General features: G+C 38.0%; 3 protein-coding genes across 5 annotated transcripts; all 3 read left to right on the forward strand.

Moving 5' to 3' along the window:
• The first annotated feature begins 1,064 nt into the window (after positions 1 to 1,064).
• Positions 1,065 to 8,885, forward strand: LOC107758942 (mitotic checkpoint serine/threonine-protein kinase BUB1-like). The gene is made up of 14 exons (XM_016576788.2): positions 1,065 to 1,232; positions 1,310 to 1,460; positions 2,078 to 2,235; positions 2,351 to 2,441; positions 3,965 to 4,069; positions 4,152 to 4,239; positions 5,069 to 5,172; positions 5,265 to 5,336; positions 5,807 to 5,896; positions 5,995 to 6,152; positions 7,598 to 7,658; positions 7,730 to 7,864; positions 7,957 to 8,078; positions 8,310 to 8,885. Exons 1-14 carry the CDS (start codon positions 1,153 to 1,155, stop codon positions 8,497 to 8,499), a joined length of 1,605 nt encoding a protein of 534 aa, XP_016432274.2. The 5' UTR covers positions 1,065 to 1,152; the 3' UTR covers positions 8,500 to 8,885.
• A 662-nt stretch (positions 8,886 to 9,547) lies between these two features.
• LOC107758943 (ADP,ATP carrier protein 1, mitochondrial-like) lies at positions 9,548 to 13,361 on the forward strand. Of its 3 annotated transcripts, none has more exons than XM_075223268.1 (4): positions 9,548 to 9,861; positions 10,693 to 11,197; positions 11,982 to 12,353; positions 12,787 to 13,361. In XM_075223268.1, exons 2-4 carry the CDS (start codon positions 10,715 to 10,717, stop codon positions 13,084 to 13,086), a joined length of 1,155 nt encoding a protein of 384 aa, XP_075079369.1. In that variant the 5' UTR covers positions 9,548 to 9,861; positions 10,693 to 10,714; the 3' UTR covers positions 13,087 to 13,361. The 3 variants fall into 3 exon arrangements, with proteins under 3 accessions (XP_075079369.1, XP_075079370.1, XP_075079371.1); XM_075223269.1 differs by having other exon boundaries at positions 9,700 to 9,866; XM_075223270.1 differs by having other exon boundaries at positions 9,856 to 9,956.
• Positions 13,362 to 14,161: 800 nt separating this feature from the next.
• On the forward strand, positions 14,162 to 15,824 carry LOC107758946 (leucine-rich repeat extensin-like protein 4). The gene has a single exon (XM_016576793.2). It carries the CDS (start codon positions 14,379 to 14,381, stop codon positions 15,534 to 15,536), a length of 1,158 nt encoding a protein of 385 aa, XP_016432279.1. The 5' UTR covers positions 14,162 to 14,378; the 3' UTR covers positions 15,537 to 15,824.
• The last annotated feature ends 11,261 nt before the right edge of the window (positions 15,825 to 27,085 follow it).

Consider the following 27,085-nt stretch of genomic DNA (forward strand, 5'->3'; position numbering starts at 1 on the left):
ATGGCTTTTATTAAAAATCTTGGATTGATATAAATGTTCTAAGAATTTATATCATGGTTTATATTCCACTTGTCTTTTCATTTGAAATGATAAACAACAGATTTATATAATTGTTTATCACTTTATATCAAATATTGAATTATTGATTGCATAGTTTTTGTAAAATCTTGTCCCAGAAATTTGAGTTAAAGAGAGTCTATGACACTTATTGAGTAGCATGGAGGTGTATTCAACCTCTCAGGGGCCCTATTCAGGGCTCCACATACTTTACGTGTTTCAGGATGAGAGGTATGATACGTGGCATGCACAAATGACTAGGATGACTCTCTTCCCAAAGTATATGGTGAGGCACCACTCATATTTCGTGGTAGCTATCATGTTGTCCTTTTATTTTATGTTAGTCGGGCATTGGCTCTTATATTGAGTTCTTCTCTTGGTATAGAGGCTTCATAGATAGTTTTGATGAGTTATAGTAACGGGTTGGTACACGACATATATAAAAAAAGTATTTGTTGTATTTGGTCTCATTATTATTATGAAAGGCGTCGTGTGTGATTTTGAATTGGAAAAAGGTCTCATCATTTAACTTGAAAATATATATGATTTTCAAAGAGCTTCTGCAGTTAAATTGATTTTTATGCATATAATTTGGGTGTATCATTTGGTTTGATTCGCTCGGATCAAATAGTGTGCAAGGGTGTCGGTCACGTGGTTTTGGGTCGGGACAGTTTTTCAAATTGGAGGAAAATCACAGTTGCAAATAACAAAGTATAAAAACAAAATCTTAAACTTTTGATCATAGTTACAAATGAGTGAAGAAGAAGACTAATGAAGTTCTTACAGAAAAAGACTGAGCGATCAATTGCATGATATTGCTACAGAATGAAGAAGATAAGAAGAAAAATGAAAGAGCGTCATATATGGGACAAAAGGGGTTTTATTTGGGTGAAAGATATTTTAATTTTTAAGTATTCTATGTTTTGTTATTTGTAAATCAACTACTTAAGAAAATATAGAAAAAATTAATCCAAAAAAGAAAATAGTCACGTGGCAACAAAATTCAAGTATCTGTTTTCGCGCCCGTTTCATACTAGTGTCGTTTTTTCATTTTCCGACGACGCTACAGTATCGAGTGCGACCGACCAGAAGAGGATGGCAGTCATTTCCAAAAACCCAAACAACACAACCAGTTCCTCCTCCTCCGTCGACGACTCTCTATTGCCTTGGCTCCGGTAACTTTTTCTCCGAAATATGCATTTGCAACTCACATCACATGTTCAAATTGTTTATTCTATGCCCTAATTTGTAGGTCAATTGAGAAATTGTTGAAAGAGCGAACTTTGACTGACTCGAACGATGGTAGAGATCTGCATGAGCTTTGCTCGAACTGCATCAGTACTTTCAAGAACAACCCTCGGTACCAAAACGACGCCAGATTCCTCAAGATTTGGTTTCTATATGTAATAAATCATCATCCCCTTTTTGTTCTTACTGTTTGATATCTACAAGTTTATTACCATATATAAATGATAAGAAATGTCTGGGAAGAGGTGGATTTGGGAATTTAAGTTAATAGGTGAAGGTGGCGGAGCCAGGAATTCAAACATGGGAATTCATCAACTTACTTATAAGCCAAAAAAACAAAAAATCACTTTTGCTCTATTTACATAGTATAATTTTCCAATTAAGGGGATTCAATTGGCTTCACTCCTTAATAGGTGCAAGATATACACTACTTTGTTATAATGGATGCGCTTGGTATAAACGCGCACCCACCCACACACACATAATGCGTGCGCCTGCATTTGCTGCTAAAAAGCAGAGGCGGATCCATGATTTAAAGTTTATGGGTTCCTACGATGACCTCAAGTTAATATACAATAATGACTGGTTCACAGCCAAGTATTTATAGATATTTAGTAGACTTCTTAATATATATATAAGGTCTGGACAAAAGCTATTAGGTTCACGTAAACCCATAGGTTACAAGTTAGCTCCGCCTATGCTAAAAAGGTTGATCTACTCCAGTGTGTGGGCGTTATTGCATTATCTGATATATCGGTTGCTTGTATTTCAGATGGATAGCAGCTTGGACCACGAAAGTGTATATAGAGAAATTGAGCAGAATAAGATTTGCTTGTTCAATTCTATGCTCTACGAGGCATATGCGTTGTTCCTAGAGGCAAAAGGGATGTTAATAAATGCATTTCACATTTACCATTTGGGAATTTCAAGGTTGATCTCTTTCTCAGAGGACAGATGCTATTTTATAGGCTCATAGTTCTTTAAGCACATGCCTCCAGTTGTATTTTATGACATTATGTTCATGAACTTAGGACTATGTTTTCAGGAATGCTGAGCCACTTGGTAGGTTGAAGAAGGCGCAAGTGTTGTTTCTAGAGAGAATGTCTGAGAAAGTAACAGCTGGTTCATTACAGAAGGTATTTTCTGTTCTGCTTTCGTAATCTGCACCAACTGGGGCAAGTATAACAATGTTATTAGCATAGCGTCAGGTCTTTGGAAGTAGCAATGCTGGATTCAATAATTAAACTTTGACCAGCAGGGAACTGCTAAACTTTAATGAGATGAAATGGTATATATCTGGATAAAACAGAAAAGGCTACATTGTCTACACATTCTGTCATCCATCTTGGCCTACAAATGACTAGAGGATATTTTCTAGCTTCATGCTTGGACTTCATTGTTGCGCAGATTAAGGGCCAAATCGCTGACATCTACTTGCTGATCAGCGTTTTTCTGCTTTTAAAGTTCTTGTTCAATCCATACTGCACATATGGAACTTAGGCAGTGACGACTGACGCGAATCTCGTATTTTTCAATCTGCTAAAAATGATGATAAATCTGAATATTTCTGGCAAGTTGATCTGTCTGGTCATGGCGTGTTCCATTTACTTGATAGCTAATATAATAGATCAAATGATCTATGAATGTGATACAAGTAACATGTCATAGCTTTGAGCTAGAATAACATAGGGGATAACTTTCTTTGTTGACCTGTCAATATCATGTAGTCTCAATAAAGTGCATCGGCACTAAGCCATCTGATTAAGAAGGCAGCTTCTGGACCATTTGATAAATTGAAAACTCAGGTTTATGATTGTGTGATTGGACACCCTAAAGTTATTTTCAAAGAATTTAGATATAAGGTCATCTTGTTGGAACGTTACTGCTAAAGATTAATTGAGTTATTTTTTCGGAATAAATTTGATGGTCAAAGTCTGTTTATTATTAACCATGTAATGTGCTTTCTGATTATTTTATGTATGTGCTTACTTTCTAATCTGCAATGTTAACATATGTTAGAATAAAATCATTATTAGAGAGGCAACAAGTGCTGGAAAAGCAAGTCAAGCATGTTGAGTTCTGAGGCGAGGAACATTTAGCATCCATTTTATGATTGTCGCTCTCTTAAATGATAAGTTTATTTGACTAAGCATTTCTATACATGCTATCAGACAACCTATTACAGTCGTACTACGCATCCTAATTTAAGTGCCAGAGCATGTGTTATTAGTCGTGTTTAGTCATTTTTTTAACCAAAAGTTAAACCCTCTTTAGACCTGTCAAGGTTTTAACATCCAAGATAAGCTGTCTTGAAACCCTCAAATTGAATATTAAGTGGTAAACTTGTAGAATAGTCACTATGCTTCATTCCTCAGGTAAGTCTTCATGTTCATTTGTCCAGTTTGTTGATTCTATTATCCTGCATAACTAATTTCCATCTTGCCTCTAGGCTACTTTGTTGCTTATTTCACTCTTTCTTTAAAACAGTGAAAATCTGGATCTATCATACTTTCTATGATCCCTTCCGATTTCTCTTGTTTTTGTATACTTATGGAGCTAGTGTTTGTGTTGTCTGTCATGTTCTTTCTTACTTTTTTATCAACGTGTTTAGCTGTTAGTGAGGATTATATTATTGATTTCCTTTCACACTATCATGTAGATGGACATTGTGTCAGAGAATGGTGGAGCTTGTATCAATCCATGGTTGGTCTCGACGATTAAAAATCTGTTGCAGAAGAAGAATCCTGAGATATTAAAATATGATGTGAGATAGATCAGAAGCATTTTATGAAACTAGTTTTATATGTTAGCAGCAATTCATGACACTACACATGTACTTTCATCAGGGATACCACCCAAGCAAAAAGGCTTATCCAGGAAAGGTGTCATTGTCAACTTTGCAGAAATCTGCCAGGAATAAAACTATTGACATAGGTAACTTATTGTCTTTTTGTCTATAATAGCTGCAGAGTATTGGATCTTCATTGACCATTGTAAAGATTCAGACCAAGGTAAGTTGACACTCAAATTAGATTCACCTTGTGGTGAGGCAGCTGCTAAACGTCCTGAAGTGACCATGGGGGACTAATGTGTCATGGGACTAATACCTAGATACGTGGGGCGTTCATCCCATGCATACACTAGTGTTTTATGCCTTGGTTTGCCTTCCCCATACGCCCTAATAGCAGCTTGTTCACATTCTGCATGGATTGTTTTCTTTAAATGCTCCAGGATATTTCAAACTTTCAAACAAGCGCCACCTAAATCAGACAAATCATAACTTTGTACTGGATGTGCTGGACATTTCTCCATATTTTTCTTCTGTCGTTTCTTCCTTCACAAATTTTGGTGTGAGTAAGGTTATGATCATTATTATGATCTTTTCAGTGAGATGCTTTCCAGTATCTCCTAGTAAATAAAAAGAGAGCCAGAGGTGTGTTGCCTCCTAGAAAAGACAAACTTATCACAAAAGGTAGCTCATTCATTCGTTAGGCTTACAAATGTGCTGTGGTTTGGTAGATGATGCAATTCTAGTTGTGGGAGGTGGCAGAGGCCTAAATCCCAACAATGGACATAGGAATTTCCTGTAAATGCATTTCCTCTTCTCATACCTTATCTTGGGTGATTCCAATTGCACTTTCTACCATAAATCTTAGAAATTAATATTCTCATAGAGAAAATCCTTAGGCACTCGTGTCCAGGTGCATGAACTTGTTGTGCTCTCATCTAAATGTTTGTTGATCATGGAATCATGATTATACAGGTGGATACAGCTATCAGATCAAGGGCTGTGCAGGTAAGGGAGGATTTGCTCAGGTATTCAAAGCGTGTCTCGATGGTAATCCGGATGAGGTTGTCGCACTTAAGGTGAAATAGTAGTTTATCCTTCCTTCCCTTCATGATAAAACCTGACACTGGAAGTCTGCTCACTGTCTTTTTCATGTTATTGATATCTGCAGATTCAAAAGCCAGCTTTCCCTTTGGAATTCTATGTTTACCGTCAACTGGATGTGCGGATTCCAGAAAGAGAAGTATGCAGTATGGGGATTAAGTCATTAGACTATTTGTTGAACTTTATAAAATCATAAAACTATGTTTGACATATTAAAGTAACTAAACTTTTTCTACTCTAACAGTAAAGGCACAAAATTATTTTTTTGTCTGATTACCAACTTTAACAGTAAAGTCACTGAACTTTACCGATTATCAGCAAAACCTACCCATCAAAGTAACTTTACTGTTATGGTGGATTAAGTTCAGTTGCCTTAATGTGACAACAGATAGTTCTTGACTTTACTGTTATGGTGGGTAGATAGTTTTGTGACTTTACTGTTATGTTATTTTGGGTAAATGTTCAATTACTCAAATGTGACAAAAGCGGTTTTATGACTTCGTGATTTTAATGAGTAAAATTCAGTGATCAGATGTGAATTTACCCACTACATTTTGGTGTTTGCTGGCTTAGAGAATGGTGCTGATTTATTTCGTTCTTATTCACCAGAGATTGAGCTTTGGCTATGCCCACAGGTTACATCTTTATTCTGACTACAGCGTACTCGTTTCTGACTTCCTAGCTAATGGCACACTTCAGGTTGGTGCCTGTTGATCTTCAACTGCTATTTCTTTGTTCCCAAAATCTGAATGATATGATGAATGTTTATGCTTTCTAGCAACTTGAGTAACTTGCAGGATGCAATTAACTCCAATGCTGTGATTGGTGGGTCCATGGAAGAAGTATTGTGTATTTATTACACCATTGAGATGCTCTGCATTTTAGAAACTTTGCATCATGCCCAAATTATTCATGGCGACTTCAAACCCGATAATCTTCTGATTCGTTATGCGAGGTATCTAAAGCCTTTATGTCACTTAATACAAACTTGAAATGCATTTACTCCTAAGCAGAATCTTACATGTTGGTCAAAAGGGTACAGTTAGCAATAGAGTTTCTGCATTGTACAACTTCTACGGTTTTGTCTCTCTTTTTGGTTCTCTTTAGCTTTTAAAAAAGGTAATTGGCAAAGACTAATACTTTTTGAATTTCATTTGGACATGACCACTTGATGTTGCAGAATCTGTACTTGTAGGTTGCTTTAAAATTTCTCTATATTTTAGCCTTATTTCTCTTTCGTTTCATGTTATGAAAATTATAAGGAGTTGTTGCTATGCAGTCAAAGCTATTAATTCGACAAATGCTTTCTTCCAATTGAGTTCTAACCTTTCTTTATAATTTAATAACAACAGGTTAAAGCTTTTCTTGAACATTATTCCCTCTATCCTGATTAAGGCTGACTTAATTGGACCTATGCAGTGATCAAGAATAAATATTTGAAATTAAAAATTTACTTTTGTAGAAAATGTATATAATATTTCTGAAAAAGTTTTAGATGGCATCATTAAGTTTGAAACAGTGTAGTACTTTTACGTATTACTTTATACGACACTATTTTCATTTTAGGACATTTTGAATAATATCCTAATAATATTATTTTATATCTTTCACAGAGCTCAGAGACTAAAATTTATTTAACTATTCAAATTTGAATTTTGACATGATAAATGTTTTATAAAACTAACAATTTCAACAATTATTGCAAGTGTTTTCAAACTAGTAAAATTAAAAGGAAAAAGTCAAATTAACACGTAAAACTCCATATTCAGTTAAACAATATCGCATATCATGGGCCAAAAAGTGTATTTGTTCATATTAGTTTCAGTTATTGGACAAGGACTATGTATTTATTGAAACAAGTTTGGTTTTGGGCTGTACCAAACTATGTTGCTTGGCTCCTCCAGAGATGCTGTCGCACTTGTGTGAGATCCTCTATAATTTTTTGAGAATCCTACATGGTGGCTTTTTTTGGAGAATTTGAGCAACATAGGTATCAAAAAGGAAAGCATGTAAATTATATTGTGGTGGGGGAATATTCTTCCATATTAAAGTTAAAGGGGAAAAATTCTTGACATATATCAATGAGCTCCCTGGAAACTTTCTGAGGACCTCGGATGAAAATTTCATCCGACCCAATTTAAGTGTCCTAATTTGACTAAGAATGAATTTTAAAGTGAGATTGAAATTTATTATACTAAAATAGTGCAGAATATATTGATCATTTATGCATTCGACTTCCAATTATTTAGGATTAAGGCATAGTAGCACTTTGTTAAATATGGAAATATATACTTTCTGTTCTAGGAAATTGGACCCAATTTTAGGACCAAAAAATAAATTTGAACTGTTAGACTGTGAAAAAGAGTAATCTACGGGTATTTGCTGATGTAAATTTTTCAGGGACGATCTGACCGATGATGTAGAAACTTTTCGTCAGCGTACTGGTCAATGGAGGGATCAGGTAATTTCTTGGCCTTGGGTGTTAGTAATGTTTATGAACATTAGCAAACTATCACGGTTTTTATCTTCCAGGGAGTTTGCCTTGTCGACTGGGGAAGGGGCATAGACCTGAGCCTCTTCCCTGAGCAGACAGAGTTTATAGGAGACAGTAGAACTTCTGGCTTCCGCTGCATCGAAATGCAAGAAAAAAAGCCATGGAAGTTTCAGGTAAGAGCCTTCCAAAGTTTAACAACTTAATAATTCTGATAATTAGACTGGTGTCAAGTGGAAAATAAATTTTGGCATCTAATGGATACCAGGTGGATGCATATGGCCTCTGCGTTATTGTACACATGATGCTTTTCAATTCATATATGGAAATTGAGAGAAGACCTTCTCCCGGTGGTGGCTATAGTTATCAACCCAAGTCGCCTTTTAAGCGGTATGTCTTTGATCCTCGTCTTATTTGCTGGCATATTTTGTGTCCACATTCTCTTTAAGATGCAAATGATCTTATTAACACTTGCATCTTTTTTAAATTTGGATCTTTCCAATGGTTTAGCATATAGTATCAAGTCGTTATGGTCTGCACCAAACGGCAGAGTTCCAGTTGTTTTATTATTGGTATATGTGATATGTTCCTTAATCTCCATTCTGCTTGGTTATCTTTCAGGTACTGGAAAGTTGAACTCTGGAAGAACCTATTCACCAAGTTACTAAACATAGACCGTGCTGAAGATCACAAGAACATGTTGAAGAGCCTGAGGGTGTCATTCCAGGATTATATGTGCTCAAATCCTCAGCTCATCAAAAAGCTTAGGCAGTTGCTGATAAAGCAGAAAGCTTCCTTATGTTCGTCATAGGGACGGTGTGTAGAAGAATGAGTCCGAAAGCAGTTCAATGTATCAAATCCTCTTTGATGTACGAAACTATATACATTCATGTTCATATATCAAGAAAGTATGGGAATTTCCCTATAGAGCATAATGACATGCATGTATCTGTAGAATTGTAGGTGCTGCTGCTTTTTTCTTCACTCTTTGGGTCCTTTCCTAAATTATTTGTCAGGAAAGATAGGCTTGTATGTGTAATTCGTATCCAAAAAAGATACAGCATATAGTCGGTGTTCTGAACATTTGAATTCCTTTGCCACTTGCACTTCTCTCAAATATTTGAGTGGGAAACAACTTATACAGATCAAGTATTGTAACTATATTCGTCACAATGTCAAATATTGTGACATTTGTTATTATGTTTTCTACTTCGTTGTTCTATCACGACCAGAGGCGGATGCAGTGTGAGAGTTACGGGTTCAATTGAACCCATAACTTTCAACGCGGAGTGGAAATTATCTGTAAAAATTCATTAAAATTGTAAAAATAATAGATTTGAACCCATAACTTTAAATATATAATGGGTTCAATATTAAAAATCTTTAAAATTAAACCCATAAAATTTAGATCCTAGATTCGCCTCTGATCACGACTATGGAGTAGTATTCTTTATCAAATATCAATTCATACTTTTGGGACAACTCACAGAAGTACTTTCTCCAATTCAATTTATAAAACGTTTTCCCTTTTGGGGATGTATATGTTATAGTACTATCAAATTAATCTTTTAACTAGCATGCTATTATCTTCTTTCACAATCATTAATATAATATATAAATCTAATTACTACTAATATTTTAAATTTTGTGTGTTTTGAGTCTTGCGTAGTAAAGTTGTTGCTATGTAACCGGGAGGTCACGGGTTCGAGCCGTAGAAATAGTTTTTTGCAGAAATGCAGGGTAACACTGCGTACAATAGACCCTTGTGGTTCGGCCCTGCAGCTTAGTGCACCGAGTTGTCCTTTGTCTAGTCAAATATGATTATATAAAATAGGGAAAAAGTAGTAGCATTAATAGTTATCCTGTTTCCATTTTGTGGAAATAGACTTGAGACAAGCCTTCAATCCAAGCGCCACGATAATTAGTTAACATAACTTTTAAGTTCCCAAGGAATAAAGAGTCACGGAGGACTGTTGAATGAAGCGCGAAAATGACAGTGAGGATAATTTTCGCGGAAAAACGGGGTCAGATGAGTCAATAATTGTAAAAACCCTAGTCTTCCGTAGCTTCTAGAAACTCGAAGCTCCCGATTTGGTAAGACACTCTGCTTCTTTGGAAAATATTACTTTGTGCCTTCCTCAGAGGCGGGAACAAGACTTCTCGACCTTCTCAGGTTAGGTGCTTCACTCTCTCTTCACATAGAAACGCCCATACTGTGTGTAATATTGCTATTTGGACTGTGATCACTTGTTTATTTTTAGTTAGGGGGTAATTTTGTTTACTTGTCAACTTCATTTCATCTTTATTGGATCATTAGATCACTGATTGTGAAGTTCATCTTAGCTAATAATTGTGTTATAAATCGTTTATTTGAGTTTTAGTTTCATTTTCATATTGATATACTCCATGTTTACTGGTTCTGTTGTATAATTGGTTGCTTATTACTGAATAATAGTTTGGTCGAGAATAGTTGAGATCATTGCTTATTTCCTTTTTCTGTGCCTAGTATTGATGTCTTATACTTCTGATTTGAGTTTGAACTTTGAAAAATATTACTCTCTTTTGATAATATTGATAAATGTATTAGTAATTATATATAATTTACATGTTTAGTGTCTCCTTGTCTTGGAATAGTGCTTTACTTTTCTGATCCAAAACATTTTTCTTTCATTACCTAATTTATTTGTTGATTCCTGTAAATAAAGAGTAATTGTCAAATAGTTGTTTCTAACGTTGCTCGTATTGAATTGTTTGGTAAGTATTCTATTGCGTTTGCTTAGATTTCCTACTTTGTCTCATGTTTGTGCAGATGTGCTTTTATCGGTAGGGTTTGACTGCTTAGTCATTAAATTTCTGTGTTCCAATTTTTGAACTATTTTTGCTACTTGAACTGAAATTTAGACATTGTTGCTCAATTATTGTGCTTGATCCTTATTGGAAGCTTCCGTTCTCCACTTGCTTGTACTTTAGGGAAATGCTTCAGTTATTGTTGCTTTCCGTGCAGGTCATAGTATTGACTTACAAACATGGGGGATGGGTCACCGCGCCCATCTGTAATTCAGAAAATACATGGGCATTCACACCTCTTTTCTCTAATATCTCCCCACACACATTCTAAGCATGCTGGTTCATACAACATGGTTGGTGGGTATGTCAATGAAGTTCTACGGGGTGCTTTCATGACGAGTTGCCATGCCAATATCCTGGAATTCCCGTTATTGCATAATCCTATTCTCATACAGGCCCCATCTGAAGAGAAGAAGGCTAACTATTTTATAGTGGATTTTCTCATGGGAGGGGTTTCTGCTGCAGTGTCTAAAACAGCTGCAGCTCCGATAGAGAGAGTCAAGCTTTTGATTCAGAATCAGGATGAGATGATAAAAGCTGGTAGACTTTCTGAACCTTACAAAGGCATTGCGGACTGCTTTGGCAGAACTATTAAGGATGAAGGCGTCATTGCTCTTTGGAGAGGCAATACTGCAAACGTCATCAGATACTTCCCGACTCAGGTTGGCGGTCCTAACTTTCTGTTGGTTGATCCCTATTCATTCTGTCTATAATTCTGCTAGCTACTTAAACTTTTTCATCACACTTAGCTGAGGCACTCTTCCGCTTTTTGATCGCTTTTAGTCCAAAGATTGTTGTTACTTACCTACGAGACAGTTACAAAGGTATTACTACAACAGAATATAGAACATTTGAATTAGTTTTGCCCTCATTACCTTGAAGCTTTTACTGTTATTGTTGTAATGACTTTGAGACGTCATGATCTCTCTAAGGATGTGCGTTATCTTGACCGTAGTGTCTGTGCATTTGCGTCTCTTAACCATTTTTATGGTCGCTGGTACATCATTTTGTGTCCTCCAGGATGAGTCCTGGATTTGAATACATTTTTCCATCATTAATAAAATACTTTGATTTATTTGTTATAATGTTTGTGAAACTTTATGAATCTCTCTAGTGAAGTGATGTGCATTGTCAAAAGAGCTATAAAGAGGAGGATTTGGGAGTATCATCGGTACATTTGAGTAGTTTAAACAATTTCGTGGCCTTCAGTACATCAGCTTATATCCTTAGGGATAATTGATTGCTGAACTTTTTGAATAGGTACATTTTGCTTTATTGTAATATTGTTAAACTTCATAAATCTCTCTAGTGATGTGCATTGCCAAATAAGGAAAAAAGAAGAGGACTTGAAAGTAGCACTGATACATTTGAGTAGTAAATTTGTGGCCACTACTGCAGCATCTTTTGTCCTTCAGAATTATTAATTCCTGAATTTGTCTTTTGCAGGCCTTGAATTTCGCTTTTAAAGATTACTTTAAGAGACTTTTTAATTTCAAAAAAGACAGGGATGGCTATTGGAAGTGGTTTGCAGGAAACTTGGCATCTGGTGGTGCTGCTGGTGCCTCTTCCCTTTTGTTTGTGTATTCCTTGGATTATGCAAGAACACGTCTTGCTAATGATAATAAGGCTGCGAAAAAGGGTGGTGAAAGGCAGTTTAATGGTCTGGTTGATGTTTACAGGAAAACTCTTAAGTCAGATGGTATTGGTGGGCTTTATCGTGGATTCACCATCTCATGCGTGGGAATCATTGTTTACCGTGGTCTGTACTTTGGGATGTATGATTCACTTAAACCAGTTGTTCTAGTTGGTGACTTGCAGGTATCAGAAATCTGTTTCAGCGTCCTCTTTAATTTATAAAGTCATCTTTTAAGCACTCTTATCCATATGCTGGATTCTTTTGTCCTTTTGATGCACTCGCTGGTCCCTAACACCCCCCCCCCCCCCCGCCGCCCAAAAAAAAAAAAAAAAATTCACTCCATTTTGTCGTTGATATATTACCTATATGTAAAAGTTATCGTTTGAGATATGGATACATATCTGTGAAATTTTGGTGATTCGACTCGGGTTATTCATGAATTAACCATTTGACTGCATGTGTATGAATCATGTGTGATCAGTCCTCATCTGTTGGGTCATACCACCAACATTTAGAACTGAAGGATGGATTTTCCATCTCATTGCTATTACCTGTAGTTTCTGTTTCTACAAAGTGGCTGGTATTAACACTACTGCAATTTTTTCGTGTTTATAGGATAGCTTTTTCGCAAGTTTCTTGTTGGGGTGGGGTATCACTATTGGTGCTGGTTTGGCTTCTTATCCAATTGATACGGTGCGTAGAAGAATGATGATGACTTCTGGAGAAGCAGTCAAGTACAAGGGCTCAATGGATGCATTTACTCAGATTGTTAAGAATGAAGGCACTAAATCACTTTTCAAAGGTGCTGGAGCAAATATTCTACGTGCTGTTGCTGGTGCAGGTGTTCTAGCCGGGTACGATAAGCTGCAGCTCATTATGTTTGGAAAGAAATATGGATCTGGTGGCGGTGGTTGATTTAGTATGCTGATGATTCCTTGGTTGTCTCAGTGTGTTCAAATAATTTTCTCAAACAATGTCACGTTGGTTTGGAATCTCTTGAAAGTTTATGCAGGAGCTGTAATTTCCTTGAAGTTGTTTTCCTTGTTGCTATGAAACTCTTGAAACTCCTGTATGTTTATAGTTGTCTGTTATGCAGAAATTGATGTACAGTTTTACTTTCTGCTACTTCATAGCAAGAGCTCATATTGTCAACAGATTTGCCAAGAGAAGGGAGGTATTGGGATATTTTACTGCTATTAGCTGTAGTCATAAGGGTCTCTCTATCCTCACAAGGTAGGAGTAAGGTCTGTAGTCATAAGACTCGATCGCCACCTCAAGTGCATACTTAGCCTAGATTAGATATGGAAACGTGCTAGTAAAACGACAGTGCATACTGAAATTAGTTTCGTTAATCTTGTTGAATTCATTAAAATTACGACGGAGACCACAAGGGCGAAGCAAGGAAAACGCAGACGATTTGCCAGAGTTTGATTGTAGTTGGCATGCAAATGAAGCTTCATCTCTTTAGCAAGTTTTGACATGATAGGAGAACATTGTTGTTTCTCTATTTTCTCTCTTTCTGGTGTTGGAATCTTTTTGTTTTCGTCGAAAACTTTTATGAGAATTGAGCCATAAGATCTTGGCTGTCCTAGGAGTGATGCGATATGCTTATACCTATCATTCAACAAGACAATGTAATCATCGTTGTCCCGGTCATGCTTTGACAAAAGCTCCTCTAGCTCAGGGCTGACCCAGCACAAAATTTTTCATCTAAAAACCTTGTTAGAAACATAAAGTCCATCGCTTCAAATTCAAGTTAAGATCCTGTCTGCCCTTAACTCTACTGTGTTCCTATCTAATCCCACTTCAAACAACTGAGAAAGCTACCTGTAAGGAGGGAAGTCTATATCATTCACATCTTCTAACTCTACTTTGTCTACAAATAGCATGATCATTCGACACAATGAATTTTCATGTCTTTTTGTAGAGTTTTTAGGATCTAGAATCCAAGAAATTTCGTATAAACCATCTGATTAGGGTGTGAAAACATGGTACATCATAAAAACACAATTATGTTGGCAGCTATTTCCGACAGTTGTTAGGTTGCTGTTATTTCGGTTGTTGTCAAATGCAGTAATCCTAACAGAAGGCAGTGACTACATCATTAACCAGAGGACTTAAAAACATTTGAAAAAGAAAGAATATCACACCTTACAAAAACCAAGAGAGGCTGTTAATTGCTTTGCATTGCCAGTCCTTAACAAAAAATGGCTTCATTTTCCTTTCCCATTACCACTACTGCCTTTGTTCTCTTTCTTCTAAGTCTCACCTCCAATATGTTCAACAACTTAGCAGCCAAACATGGTCATAAAACTTCCCTTCACCACCACCAAAACAGCCATTCCTCCTCCATTAAGTCCATAACAAACACCAGGCTGCAAAAAGCCTACATTGCTCTCCAAGCTTGGAAACGCGTTATCTACTCTGATCCAAACAACATGACCACCAATTGGATTGGCCCTTCAGTCTGCAACTACACTGGCATTTATTGCACGCCATTCCCAAATGACACTAAAATCCAAGTTGTTGCTGGTATTGATCTGAACCATGCTGATATAGCTGGTTTCCTACCTGAAGAACTCGGCCTTCTCAATGACTTAGCATTGCTGCACCTAAACAGCAATCGCTTCTGTGGAATCCTTCCACTCTATTTATCCAATCTTACTCTCTTACATGAGCTTGATCTCAGCAACAACAGATTCGTAGGACCTTTCCCAAATCTCGTGCTCTCTCTTCCTTCCTTAAAATATCTTGATCTTCGCTTCAATGAATTTGAAGGGCCCTTGCCTTCTCAACTCTTTAGTAAGGATCTCGATGCTATTTTTGTTAACAATAATCGTTTAACTTCCATGATCCCTTCAAATCTAGGATCAAGCACAGCTTCTGTTGTTGTTTTTGCCAATAATTATTTTGGAGGATGCTTACCACCTAGCATAGCCAACTTTGCAAACACTTTGGAAGAATTGCTCCTTATTAATACTAGCTTATCAGGGTGTTTGCCTCCTGAAGTTGGATTCTTGTACAAGTTAAAAGTTCTAGATGTGAGCAACAATAAGTTAGTAGGGCCAATACCTTATAGTATTGCTGGATTAGCTCATTTAGAGCTACTAAATTTAGCACATAATATGATGAATGGAATTGTGCCAGAAGGAATCTGTGTCTTGCCTAAGCTGTCAAATTTCACATTCTCTTATAATTATTTTTGTGAGGAGCAAGGAATTTGCAGCAACTTGACATCAAAGGGTATAGTGTACGATGATCGTCGGAACTGTTTGCCAGAAAAGCCTCTTCAGAGAAGCAAGAAGGAATGTGACCCTGTGGCTGAGCATCCCATAGACTCTTTTGCACTTCATTGTGGCACTTGATTTTGGTATTGAGTTGGTTCTGCTGATAATGTGACTTAATACTAGATTTCGAGTTTTCTTTTATTTTATTTTCAAATTTAGTAGCTAATGTGATAAAAAGGAAAAGAAGTGTTATGGTCTAATTTAAGGAATAATATCAATAGTAAATCTGTAAATATGGTGTGTGATGAAGTTTCCTATATGTTGGTAGTTTAACTGTGATACTACTTATTTGTATTGTCCCAAAGAATGATGATTCTCAGACTTGAAAATCTTTATCATAATCAAGTGGCACCTATATTTTGTGAATTGTTCAGAAATTCCATATTTTCTTGTACTATAGTATTTCATTTTGGTTTTATTTTTATGTGTGATTAGTTGCATAGTGAGTGTTTAACTCTTTATTATTAATATGGATTTGTAACATGAAGAAGTGGATAAGCAACCATCTACAACCGACTAAACTATCGTGTAAAAGCTCTTTGAGCTATTGATGTGTATAATTAAACCTCATTTTATTATGTATTGGTTACTATAGGTATGGTAGAGTAGAATTTTAGACTTCTAAGGTCATTTTAAGTTGGCCGCTGAGCTTGATGTAAGACTGTCAGAGTCCAGTTCCCCTCCCTTCTTGACTAGACAAAGCAGATATGAATTCCATTTAGGCGGGTCAGGGCTTGGCTTGACCCTGTGTTCTCCCGACCTGTTCTCCCAAGTCGGAGGAGAGAACTTAAAAGTGAATCATTGTCACGACCCGGATTCCACCTTCGGGAGTCGTGATGATGCCTACTAATACGAGCTAGGCAAGCCAATCAATTACATAATTTACCTTTTTACCCATTTTATATTCATTAACAATTTCGATATAATAACATTTAAACAACGGAATATGAGATTAAGCGGAAGACTTAGATAAAATGAACCAAAATAATAAGAAACTCCACATATGCCTCTACCCAGAAACTGGTGTCGCAACATTCACGGACTATCTATGATTACTACAAATAAGTGTTTGAAAGAAAAGAACATGATCTGTCTCGAGTACAAATGATAACAGAACATAAAAGCTGATAGAAGAGACGACGGGCCTGCGGACGCCTGCAAGGCTACCTCGGATGACTGAAGGCTGGCTCCCATACTGTTGCTGACCAAGTGTTGCTCCGGTATCTGCACAGAGTGCAGAGTGTAGTATCAGCACAACCGACCCCATGTGCTGGTAAGTGCCTGGCCTAACCCCGGCGAGGTAGTGACGAGGCTAGGACCAGACTCCAGATAAACCTGTGCAATTATATATATATATATATACGACGGAAATAAACTAATACAAGCAATAAAAGCTGGGAAGGGGGAAACATGCTTCGGGGAAATAACAGATAAAAACAAAATATCAAGGGAATTATAAAGAAGCCAAAAGTTACTTCTAACAAGAATAAAGAAAACAACGGCATACTTCATTTTCGGTTCACATCTTGTTGCAGGCGTGCAGCCCAATCCCATTTCTCGTATCTCGTGGTAGGCGTACCATCCGCTCCCATTTTATTAAATCTCGTGGCAGGCGTATCACCCGCTCCCATTTCATTAAATCTCGTAGTAGGCGTACCACCCGCTCCTATTTCATTAAATCTCATGGTAGGCGTACCACCCACTTCCGTTTCATTAAATCTTGTGGTAGGCGTACCACCCGCTCCCATTTCAAGACAACAATAATCACAAGGGATCACGACAAGGGAACAAGAGCAATATAATAACTTCCCAGCAAGGGAACAAAATAGCATAATAACTTCCCGGCAAGGGAACAACAATATCGAAACAAACATCCCGGCAAGGGAGAATCAGCTATAACCAATCTTAACTCAACTTCTACTCAACTCAATTAATACCGATACTCAGTCATAAATAAATTCCACGAAAATAAACTAAATCCTTTCCCATTATCGAGAATCATCAATTAAAGCATCCGTAGAATCATTTAGGAACACAACAAATATCAATTTAAGGCTCACGGTCATGCTCGACACCAACGTATAGATACTCGTCACTATGCCTATATGTCGTACTCAATAAGAAGCAATTAACAAATATGACACAACTCCTAATCCCTCAAGCTAGGGTTAGACCAAACACTTACCTCGATGCCTCGAACACAACTCAAAGTTCAATTATAGCTTTACTTCATGATTCCACCGCCAATTTGCTCGTATCTAGCCACAAATTACTTAATTACATCAATAAACGCTAAATGAATCAACCCCAATGCATGAAAGTGAGTTTTCCAAAGTTTTACCCAAAAAGTCAAAAATCGTCCCGGGCCACATGGTCAAAATCCGAGGTTAGGACCAAAACCCGATTACCCATTCCCCCACGAACCCAAATATATGATTTGTTTTGAAATCGGACCTCAAATCGAGGTCCAAATTCTCAATTTTTGAAAAACCTAGGTTCTACCCAAAACACCCAATTTCCCCATGAAAATCTTTGATATTAAGTTGAAATCATGTTAAAAGATGTTAATGATTGAAAAAAACTAGTTAAAAACGACTTACAATTGATTTGGAGAAGAAAGAATCCTTGAAAAATTGCCTAAGTGTGTTTACGTTTGAGGGAATATGAAAAATGGGTTTTAAAATCGGTTAAGTATAAAAGTTGCAGGTTGTAGGTATGGGAATTGCAAACAGGGGTTCGCAATTGCGAACCCCGACCTCTGATAAGCTGGGAAATGCAAAACAGGGTTCACATTTGCGAACCCTTCAGAAATCCCAAACTTTCGCATTTGCGAAACTATTGTCGCATTTGCGACCTTCGCATTTGCGAAGAAAACATCGCATTTGTGATCCCTGGCCAATAGGAAAACCTTCGCATTTGCGAAGAAAATCTCTCATTTCGAGCCAAGGCAGGCCTGGGCTGGTTTCGCATTTGCGATCCAGCCTTCGCATTTGCGAGCTAGGCTTCGCAAATGCGAAGCTTGCAGGTCTGTCCATACCAGCAAAAATTTTCTGCAATTTCTAAGTTCAAAATGCAACCCGTGGCCTATCCAAAACTCGCCCGAGCCCTCGGGGCTCCAAACCAAATATACACACAACCTCATAAACATCCTACGAACTTGTTCGTGTACTCATATAATCAAATTAACATCAATAACAACGAATTAAACCTCAAAATCATAGAATTTTCTCAAATTTCTTAAAACATCAACTTTAGCCATTTAGGTCCGAATCACGTCAAACGGCGTCCGTTTTTTCACAAAATTTTACAGGAATGTCTTAAATAATATATAGGACCTGTAACGGGCGCCGGAACCAAAATACGGGCCCGATACCATCATGTTCTAATCAAATTTCATTTCAAATTTCTTTAAACAATTCCAGAAAATAATTTCCTTTAAAAATTTATTTCTCGGGCTTGGGACCTCGAAATTCGATTCTGGGCATACGCCCAAGTCCCAAATTTTCCTACGGACCCTCCTGGACCGTTGAATCGTGGGTCTGGGTCTGTGTACCCAAAATATTGACCGAAGTCAAATTAGCTCATTTTATAATCAAAACTTATCATTTTTCACAGATTTTCATATTTAGGCTTTCCGACTACACGCTTGGACTGCGTACACAAATCGAGGTGATGCTAAATGAGGTTTTCAAGGCCTCAGAACACAGAATTTCATTTTTAAACAATTTCATCATATTCTCCACCTCTAAAACAATTGTTCGTCCTCGAACGGACAGAAGAAGAAAGTACTTGAATCAGGGAAAAGATAAGGATAATGGCTCCACATATTGGAGTCAGACTCCCAGGTCGATGCCTCAGGAGGCTGACCTCTCCACTGAACACGAACAGAAGAAAAACTCTTCGACCTCAACTGACGAACCTGCTGGTCTAAAATAGCCACTGGCTCCTCCTCATAAGATAAGTCCTTGTCCAACTGGACAGTGCTGAAATGTAACACGTGGGATGGATCGCCATGATATTTCCGAAGCATGGACACATGAAACACTGGATGCACGACTGATAAGCTCGGCGGCAATGTAAGTCTATAAGCGACCCCTCCCACTCTATCAAGAATCTTAAACGGGCCAATGAACCTAGGGCTAAGCTTGCCCTTCTTCCCAAATCTCAACACGCCCTTCGTAGGTGACACTCGGAGCAATACCCGTTCACCGACCATAAAAGCCACATCTCGAACCTTGCGGTCTGCATAACTCTTTTGCCTGGACTGAGCTGTACGAAGCCTATCCTGAATAATTCTGACCTTGTTCAAGGCCTCCTAAACCAGATCCGTACCCAACAACTGAGCCTCTCCCGGCTCAAACTATCCAACTGGAGACCGACACCGCCTACCATATAAAGCCTCATAAGGATCCATCTGGATACTCGACTGGTAGCTGTTATTGTAGGCAAACTCTGCTAAAGGCAAAATCTGATCCCACGAGCCTCCAAAGTCAATAACATAAGCTTGGAGCATATCGTCAAGAATCTGAATAGTTCGCTCGGACTGCCCGTCCGTTTGAGGATGAAATATTGTACTCAACTAACCTGAGTGCCCAACTCTCACTGAAATGCTCTCCAGAAATGCGAGGTAAACTGCGTACCTCGGTCCGAAATGATAGCCACAGGCACACTATGAAGACGAACAATCTCCTAGATATAGATCTCAGCTAACCTCTCGGATGAATATGAGACTGTCACAGGAATGAAATGCGTTGACTTGGTCATCCTATCAACAATGACCCATACTGCGTCGAACTTTCTCCGAGTCTGCGGGAGTCCAACAACGAAATCCATAGTGATCCGCTCCCATTTCCACTTGGGAAGCTCAATCCTCTGAAATAAACCAGCAGGCCTCTGATGCTCGTACTTAACCTGCTAACAATTCAAGCACCGAGCCACATATGCAATGATATCCTTCTTCATTCTCCGCCACCAATAATGATGCCGCAAATCTTGATACATCTTCGCGGCGCCCGGATGAATAGAGTACCGGGAGCTATGGGCCTCCTCTAAAATAAACTCTCGGAGCCCATCCACATTAGGCACACGAACTCGACCCTACAATCTCAAAACTCCATCATCATCTAAGGTAACATGCTTGGCACCTCCGCGCTGCATCGTGTCTCTAAGGACACACAAATGGGGATTATCATACTGTCGATCACGGATACGCTCCAATAAGGAAAAACGAGCGACCGTGCAAGTTAATACTCGATTAGGCTCAAAGATATCCAACCTCACAAACCGATTGGCCAAAGCCTGAACATCCAAAGCAAATGGTCTCTCACCGACCGGAATATAAGCGAGACTTCCCATACTTGCTGACTTTCTACTCAAAGCATGGGCCACCACATTGGCCTTTCCCGGATGATATAAGATAGTGATATCATAATCCTTCAACAACTCCAACCACCTCCTCTGCCTCAAATTCAACTCCTTTTGCTTGAACAAATACTGAAAACTCTTGTGATCCGTGAACACCTCACATGCCACGCCATACAGATAATGCCTCCAAATCTTCAATGCGTGAACAATGACTGCCAACTCTAAATCATGAACTGGATAGTTCTTCTCATGAATTTTCAACTGCCGCGAAGCATAGGCAATGACCTTGCCATCCTGCATCAACACTACACCAAGCCCAATACGAGATGCATCACAATAAATTATATAAGGCCCTGAACCTGTGGGCAAAACCAACACCGGTGCCGTAGTTAGAGCTGTCTTGAGATTCTGAAAGCTCGCCTCACACTCGTCCGACCATCAGAACTGGGCACCCTTCTGGGTCAACCTGGTCATCGGGGCTGCGATAGATGAGAACCCCTCCATGAACCGACGATAGTAGCCTGCCAATCCCAATAAACACCGAATCTCTATAGCTGATGCTGGTGTTGACATCCAATTTTGACCCTCCTTTCTTCCAATTAATTTCCTTGAGCTTCTAAGTTACTAATAAATTGAATACCCTATTTTTGCTACTATTTTTTAATTACTATTGTTATTACGACTATCATTAGTATTAGTGTTGGTATTGATATTATTCTTATAATTACTACTTTTACTATTATTATTATTATTATTATTATTATTATTATTATTATTATTATTATTATTATTACCATAATTTTACCACTATTATTATTACTACTACTATATTACTTTTGATATTATTATTGTGGTTATTATTATTATTATTATTATTATAATTATTATTATTTAATACTATTGTTGCAATTAGTATTGTTACTACCTCAAACTATCTACTTAATATTATTCATGTATAAAATTATCAATTTAGGAGCCTAAAGAAATACCCAAGAAGAAAGGAGGCTAAAAGTAAGCCCAAATTCTACCCGCCCAAAGGAGCCCATCAAGAACAGGCCCAGTTTAGCCAAGCTTATGCCCCAGCCCAAGTAAATCCTTAAATCAACCCAAAAAATATTAGCCCAATGTCTCAATTCTTTTCTAGATTCTTCCACCAAAATATCTCTCTTTTGGATTTCAAACTTTCATTTAAAGTCTAAATTGGCAGACCTTTTCTCTCTCTTTGCTCTCATGGAGTTTCTCCAGTTTTTCTTTTTCTTACTGCACAACATCCCAGCCATTTTTGGGTATTAATTTGAAACAAATCTGCTCAAAGCACAGGCAAATCTGAAACAAATCTGCTCAAATCTCGCTCATTAAATGATGAACGACTATTTTACCGTTCAAAACTCCATGCTCTTAATTTCAAACGTTAGAGGTAGAAATCCCACCAAAAGAACTACCAAGATTGCAGCCATTAGGGAGAAGGTGGAGCCGCCCCTCTATCACCCCTAAGTTTAAGCTTCAGCCGTTGCCTCTAACCCTCAAACCCACTACTCTTTGCTTGCTTTCACTATTTAAGAAAATTTTCATAAAATCTTTTTCTGTTCCACCTTTGGTACTTTTTGATTTCAGTGGGTTTTTAATCAAAACAGAGCTGCTGCTTTTTCATTTATTCTTTTGTCCACGTTCGAGGTGACGAGCTCGTGGTCGGATTTCGATTGTAGGTAAAAGACCCCGGTTCACTGCTCCGAAGCAGGTCAGCTCATTTCTTTTCTTTATTATTATTATTATTATATTTAGTTGTGTTTAGAATGAAAATTTGAGTTTGTTTTATTTCCTCTTTTCCGAAGAGTAGTTTCAGTGTTAAATATGTGCTTTAGTTGTTCACCACATCTGTTTAATCTAAGTGTTACTAAAGGAAGAACCTGACTAGCAAAGTATTATCATGGGATATTTTCTTATATATTAAAAATTATTTCTTTAAAGTTGCTCTCTTCTTTGTTAAAGAAAAACAAGACTAGCTGCTATCTTATAGTAGTGATATATTAGTAGAGATCGTATTTTTTTTTTATATATTATGGCCATCTAATATATCGATATGAATATGCCTATTGCTGCTTTATACATAAACACTATATTGGTATTGAGTCCAAAATCTAGAAATCATTGTTTAGTTTTCCTTTGAATGATGCAGGACTCTGTCCTTCAGATTTAGGACACATCTTTTTGAAATAAGATCCAGTTATATGTCTACTTTTATATATAGATGTAATATTGACACTATAGGTAGCATGCTCAACAACAACAACCCAATTGAATCCCACAGGTGAGAATAGTATGCACGCAGACCTTACTCCTACCCGAGGGGCAGAGAGGCTGTTTGTAGGAGCATGCTCATTGGGGTTATTTGCCCATTTAGCTTATATTTTTTTAAATAAAAAATGAAAGTTCTGCTTTCATGAATTATAACTTGAGTTCTTGTTGAAATATTAATGTCTTTTCTTTAGTTGCTTTCTAATAGTAGAAAATAGGACTTTAGATGGACATCAAATTTGCTTAAAATTTGGAGATCATGTCAATAGGTTTAAATAATTTATGTTTAATTTAAAAGGCAATCGTCTTCATTAAACTACATGTGAGTTTTAAAATAATTAAAATAAGTTATGGCATTTTTTGATTCGTAGTTGTAATACTAAATGAGGCCGCGTTTTCTATTGAATTTGCCATAAAACATTTCATGTTAGAATGGAGTAATTCATAGTAGTTAAATTGGCTGTTAATGAAATCTTTTGGATTTTTTGTTAATGTATCTGTCTTGGTCTAAATTGAATGCAAAGAATCATTTTTATAGAAGTCATTTAAATATTATTTAAAATTTAAATATTATTTAAAAGGGGCAAAGTCTATGTTAGAGTTGAATCTTTTAAGAGACATCATGTCATGTTAAGATGGTACCCACATGCATGCTTTATGTATTTGGAATGATTGATACTTTAATAATTGCAAGCTTAGTCTAAAGCATTCAGCTACAACTCCTCTGTTGCAAACCTGTGGGAACAAACTGAAATCGGTGCTCTCATTTATTCAATGATTTAACATGTGAAATTCTTGTCAAATAACGAGTTGTCTGCTAATCTTTATCCTTTTTTTTTTTCTTTGCATGTACGCTTTGGAGCAAAAATCGAGTCTTAATTCGAGATTCTCGCGGTGGAGTCGCATAGAGACTCAACGCTACTACCACCACGTGGAGGATGGCATAACATATCCCATAGATGCATCGGATAGTCAAAAAAACAAGCGAATTGCTTGGGTCGCTTATGGCGGTTTTTACTTACTTTGTCTGATGTTGTTAATTTACGTGATTTGTTTTGTTTGAACCTATGATTGATGATTAATTTTATCATTTAAAATTACAATTTTTAATAAGGACTTAAAAGGATACAATGCACTTAGCGATTTGGGGTAGTATTTTTTATATGAAATCTAAGTTCAAGTTTTCAAACTTATTAAGACATGATAAGGAGAAATCAATTTCCGATTTGGGGGTAGTATTTTTTATATATGAAACCTAAGGAAGGAAATTGATTTCTCCTTATCATGTCTTAATAAGTTTGAAAACTTGAATTGCTTTTCATAAAAACGTGAGTCTTCAAGAATTGGAATTTGGCCAGCTCTTTTATAGTTATTTGATTTAGAACTTTATCGCATTTGGAGTTAAACAAAACTGTTTGTTTTAAAGTTTAATTCTAAAGGCCGTTTTTGCTTATTGTAGAAATTTTATTTAGGCACTTACTTAGTAATGCTTTCAAAGTGAATTATTTTATTACGTCTCAAACACTTTATTTTTTTCTAATTAATTAACCTAAATTTGGCCGGTCAACCGTTTTTTAATGGATCATATAGGCTGCTTTAACAACCTTTCCTATAGGATTAACTAGAACCCTTACCTAGAATTTTTAAGGTTAAGCAGGCCATAAAAACAGGGTTAATTTTAAGCATTACTTAGCTGTAATAGGTGTCCTAATTCACCTTTAAAATAATTAGGTAGTGACTCTCTTTAATTAATTAAACCTTCAGAATTACCAATATGTTATACTCTAGTTTGACCCTTGTTAAAATCGGGTATAACAGCTGGTCTAGACCAGTTCTTGACTGCCTCAATCTTCTTTGGATCAACCTGAATACCCTCTGTTGATACAACATGACCCAGGAATGCAACTGAACTCAACCAGAACTCACACTTCGAAAACTTAGCATATAATTGGCTATCCCTTAGAGTCTGAAGAACCACTCTGAGATGATGCTCGTGCTCCTCCCGGCTGCGGGAATATATCAAAATATCATCAATGAAGACTATCATGAACGAGTCCAAATAAGGCCTGAACACTCGGTTCATCAAATCCATAAAAGCTGCTGGGGCATTTGTCAATCCGAATGACCTAACCAGGAACTCATAATGCCTGTACCGAGTGCGGAAAGCTGTCTTAGGGACATCGGATGCCCTAATCCTCAACTGATGGTAGCCAGATCTCAAATCAATCTTTGAAAACACCTTGGCACCCTGAAGCTGGTCAAACAAATCATCAATCCTCGGCAATGAATACTTATTCTTGATTGTAACCTTGTTCAACTGCCGGTAATCAATACACATTCTCATCGAACCATCTTTTTTCTTAACAAACAATACCGGCGCACCCCAAGGCGAAACACTAGTTCTAATGAAACCCTTACCAAGCAAGTCTTGCAACTGTTCCTTCAACTCAGGCGGGGCCATACGATACGGCGGAATAGAAATGGGCTGAGTGCCCGGAGCCAAATCAATGCAAAAATCAATATCCTTTTCGGGCGGCATACCCGGCAGGTTTGAAGGGAAAACATCAGAAAACTCATGAACAACGGGCACAGAATCAATAGAAGGAACCTCAGCGCTCGAATCACGAACATATGCTAAGTAGGCCAAACACCCCTTCTCGACCATACGCCGAGCCTTCACATAAGAGATAACACTACGGGTAGAATGACCAGGAGTCCCTCTCCACTCTAAATGGGGCATACCTGGTAAAGCTAAGGTCATTGTCTTGGCATGACAGTCCAAGATAGTGTGGTAAGGTGATAACCAGTCCATCCCCAATATAACATCGAAGTCAACCATGTCTAGAAGCAACAAATTTACACGAGTCTCAAGACCTCCAATTACCACAATATACGAACGATGGACTCGATCAACCACAATAGAATCACCCATCGGTGTAGATACATAAACAAGAATACTCAGTGAATCCCTAGGCATGACCAGATACGGTGCAAAATAAGATGACACGTACGAATATGTAAACACTAGATCAAATAACAATGAAGCATCTTTATCACAAACCAGAACCGTACCTGTAATAACTGCATCTGAAGCCTCAACCTCGGGCCTGGCTGGGAGAGCATAATATCGGGGCTGGGCCCCACCACCCTGAACCATATATCTGGGACGACCTACTGCTAGCTGGCCTCCACCTCTAGCGGTCTGAGCTCCACCTCTACCTCCACCTCTAGCACCTCTACCCCCCACATCTAGACGGCTGGGCGGCTTGTGGGGCACCTGGTGCCTGAACCATAGCACGGGAACTCTGATGTTGAGAACTACCTGGCGCGCGAGGGCAATACCTAGCAATGTGCCTCATGTCACCACAAGTAAAACAAACCCTCGGCTGCTGGGGCTGACGACCCTAGAAACTCTGAAGCGGTGGTGCACTGATAGGTACTGGTGGTGCACTGTAGGTCTGCTGATCAGAATACTGCATCTGAGGACCACGGCTACCTGAAGCACCGTGAGAAACCTGAAGAGCTGACTGAAAGGGCCTAGGAGGATGGCCTCTACCATATGAATCTCTGCCTCCAGACGAGGCACCGCTGAATCTGCTTGAATGACGGGGCCTCTTGTCCGACCCATGACCACCTCCCTGTGACAGAACTATTTCCACTCTCCTGGCCACATTGGCCGCCTCCTGGAAAGATATCTCACTCCCAGTCTCCCTAGCCATCTGAAGACGAATCGGCTGAATAAGGCCATCAATAAACCTCATCACCCTCTCTCTCTCTCACGGTAGGAAGTATGACAAGAGCATGGCGAGCCAAGTCGATGAATCTAGTCTCATACTGGGTAACCATCATGGAACCCTGCTGGAGGCGCTCGAACTGCCTCCGATAGGCCTCTCTTTGAGTAATGGGGAGAAACTTCTCCAGAAATAGTTGTGTAAACTGCTCCCAAGTCAAAGATGGCGATCCGGTTA

The sequence above is a fragment of the Nicotiana tabacum genome, chromosome 10, assembly GCF_000715075.1.
Source record: "Nicotiana tabacum cultivar K326 chromosome 10, ASM71507v2, whole genome shotgun sequence".
NCBI classification, from domain to species: Eukaryota; Viridiplantae; Streptophyta; class Magnoliopsida; order Solanales; family Solanaceae; genus Nicotiana; species Nicotiana tabacum.

Excerpts from the sequence above, each read along its gene's own strand:
- LOC107758942 (XM_016576788.2), top strand. The coding sequence starts at position 1,153 with ATGGCAGTCATTTCCAAAAACCCAAACAACACAACCAGTTCCTCCTCC. Across the intron at positions 2,236-2,350 it reads TACCATTTGGGAATTTCAAG|GAATGCTGAGCCACTTGGTA; the intron begins GTTGATCTCTTT and ends CTATGTTTTCAG. Across the intron at positions 7,659-7,729 it reads CTGGTCAATGGAGGGATCAG|GGAGTTTGCCTTGTCGACTG; the intron begins GTAATTTCTTGG and ends TTTATCTTCCAG.
- LOC107758943 (XM_075223268.1), top strand. The coding sequence starts at position 10,715 with ATGGGGGATGGGTCACCGCGCCCATCTGTAATTCAGAAAATACATGGG. Across the intron at positions 11,198-11,981 it reads TCAGATACTTCCCGACTCAG|GCCTTGAATTTCGCTTTTAA; the intron begins GTTGGCGGTCCT and ends TGTCTTTTGCAG. Across the intron at positions 12,354-12,786 it reads TTCTAGTTGGTGACTTGCAG|GATAGCTTTTTCGCAAGTTT; the intron begins GTATCAGAAATC and ends TCGTGTTTATAG.
- LOC107758946 (XM_016576793.2), top strand. The coding sequence starts at position 14,379 with ATGGCTTCATTTTCCTTTCCCATTACCACTACTGCCTTTGTTCTCTTT.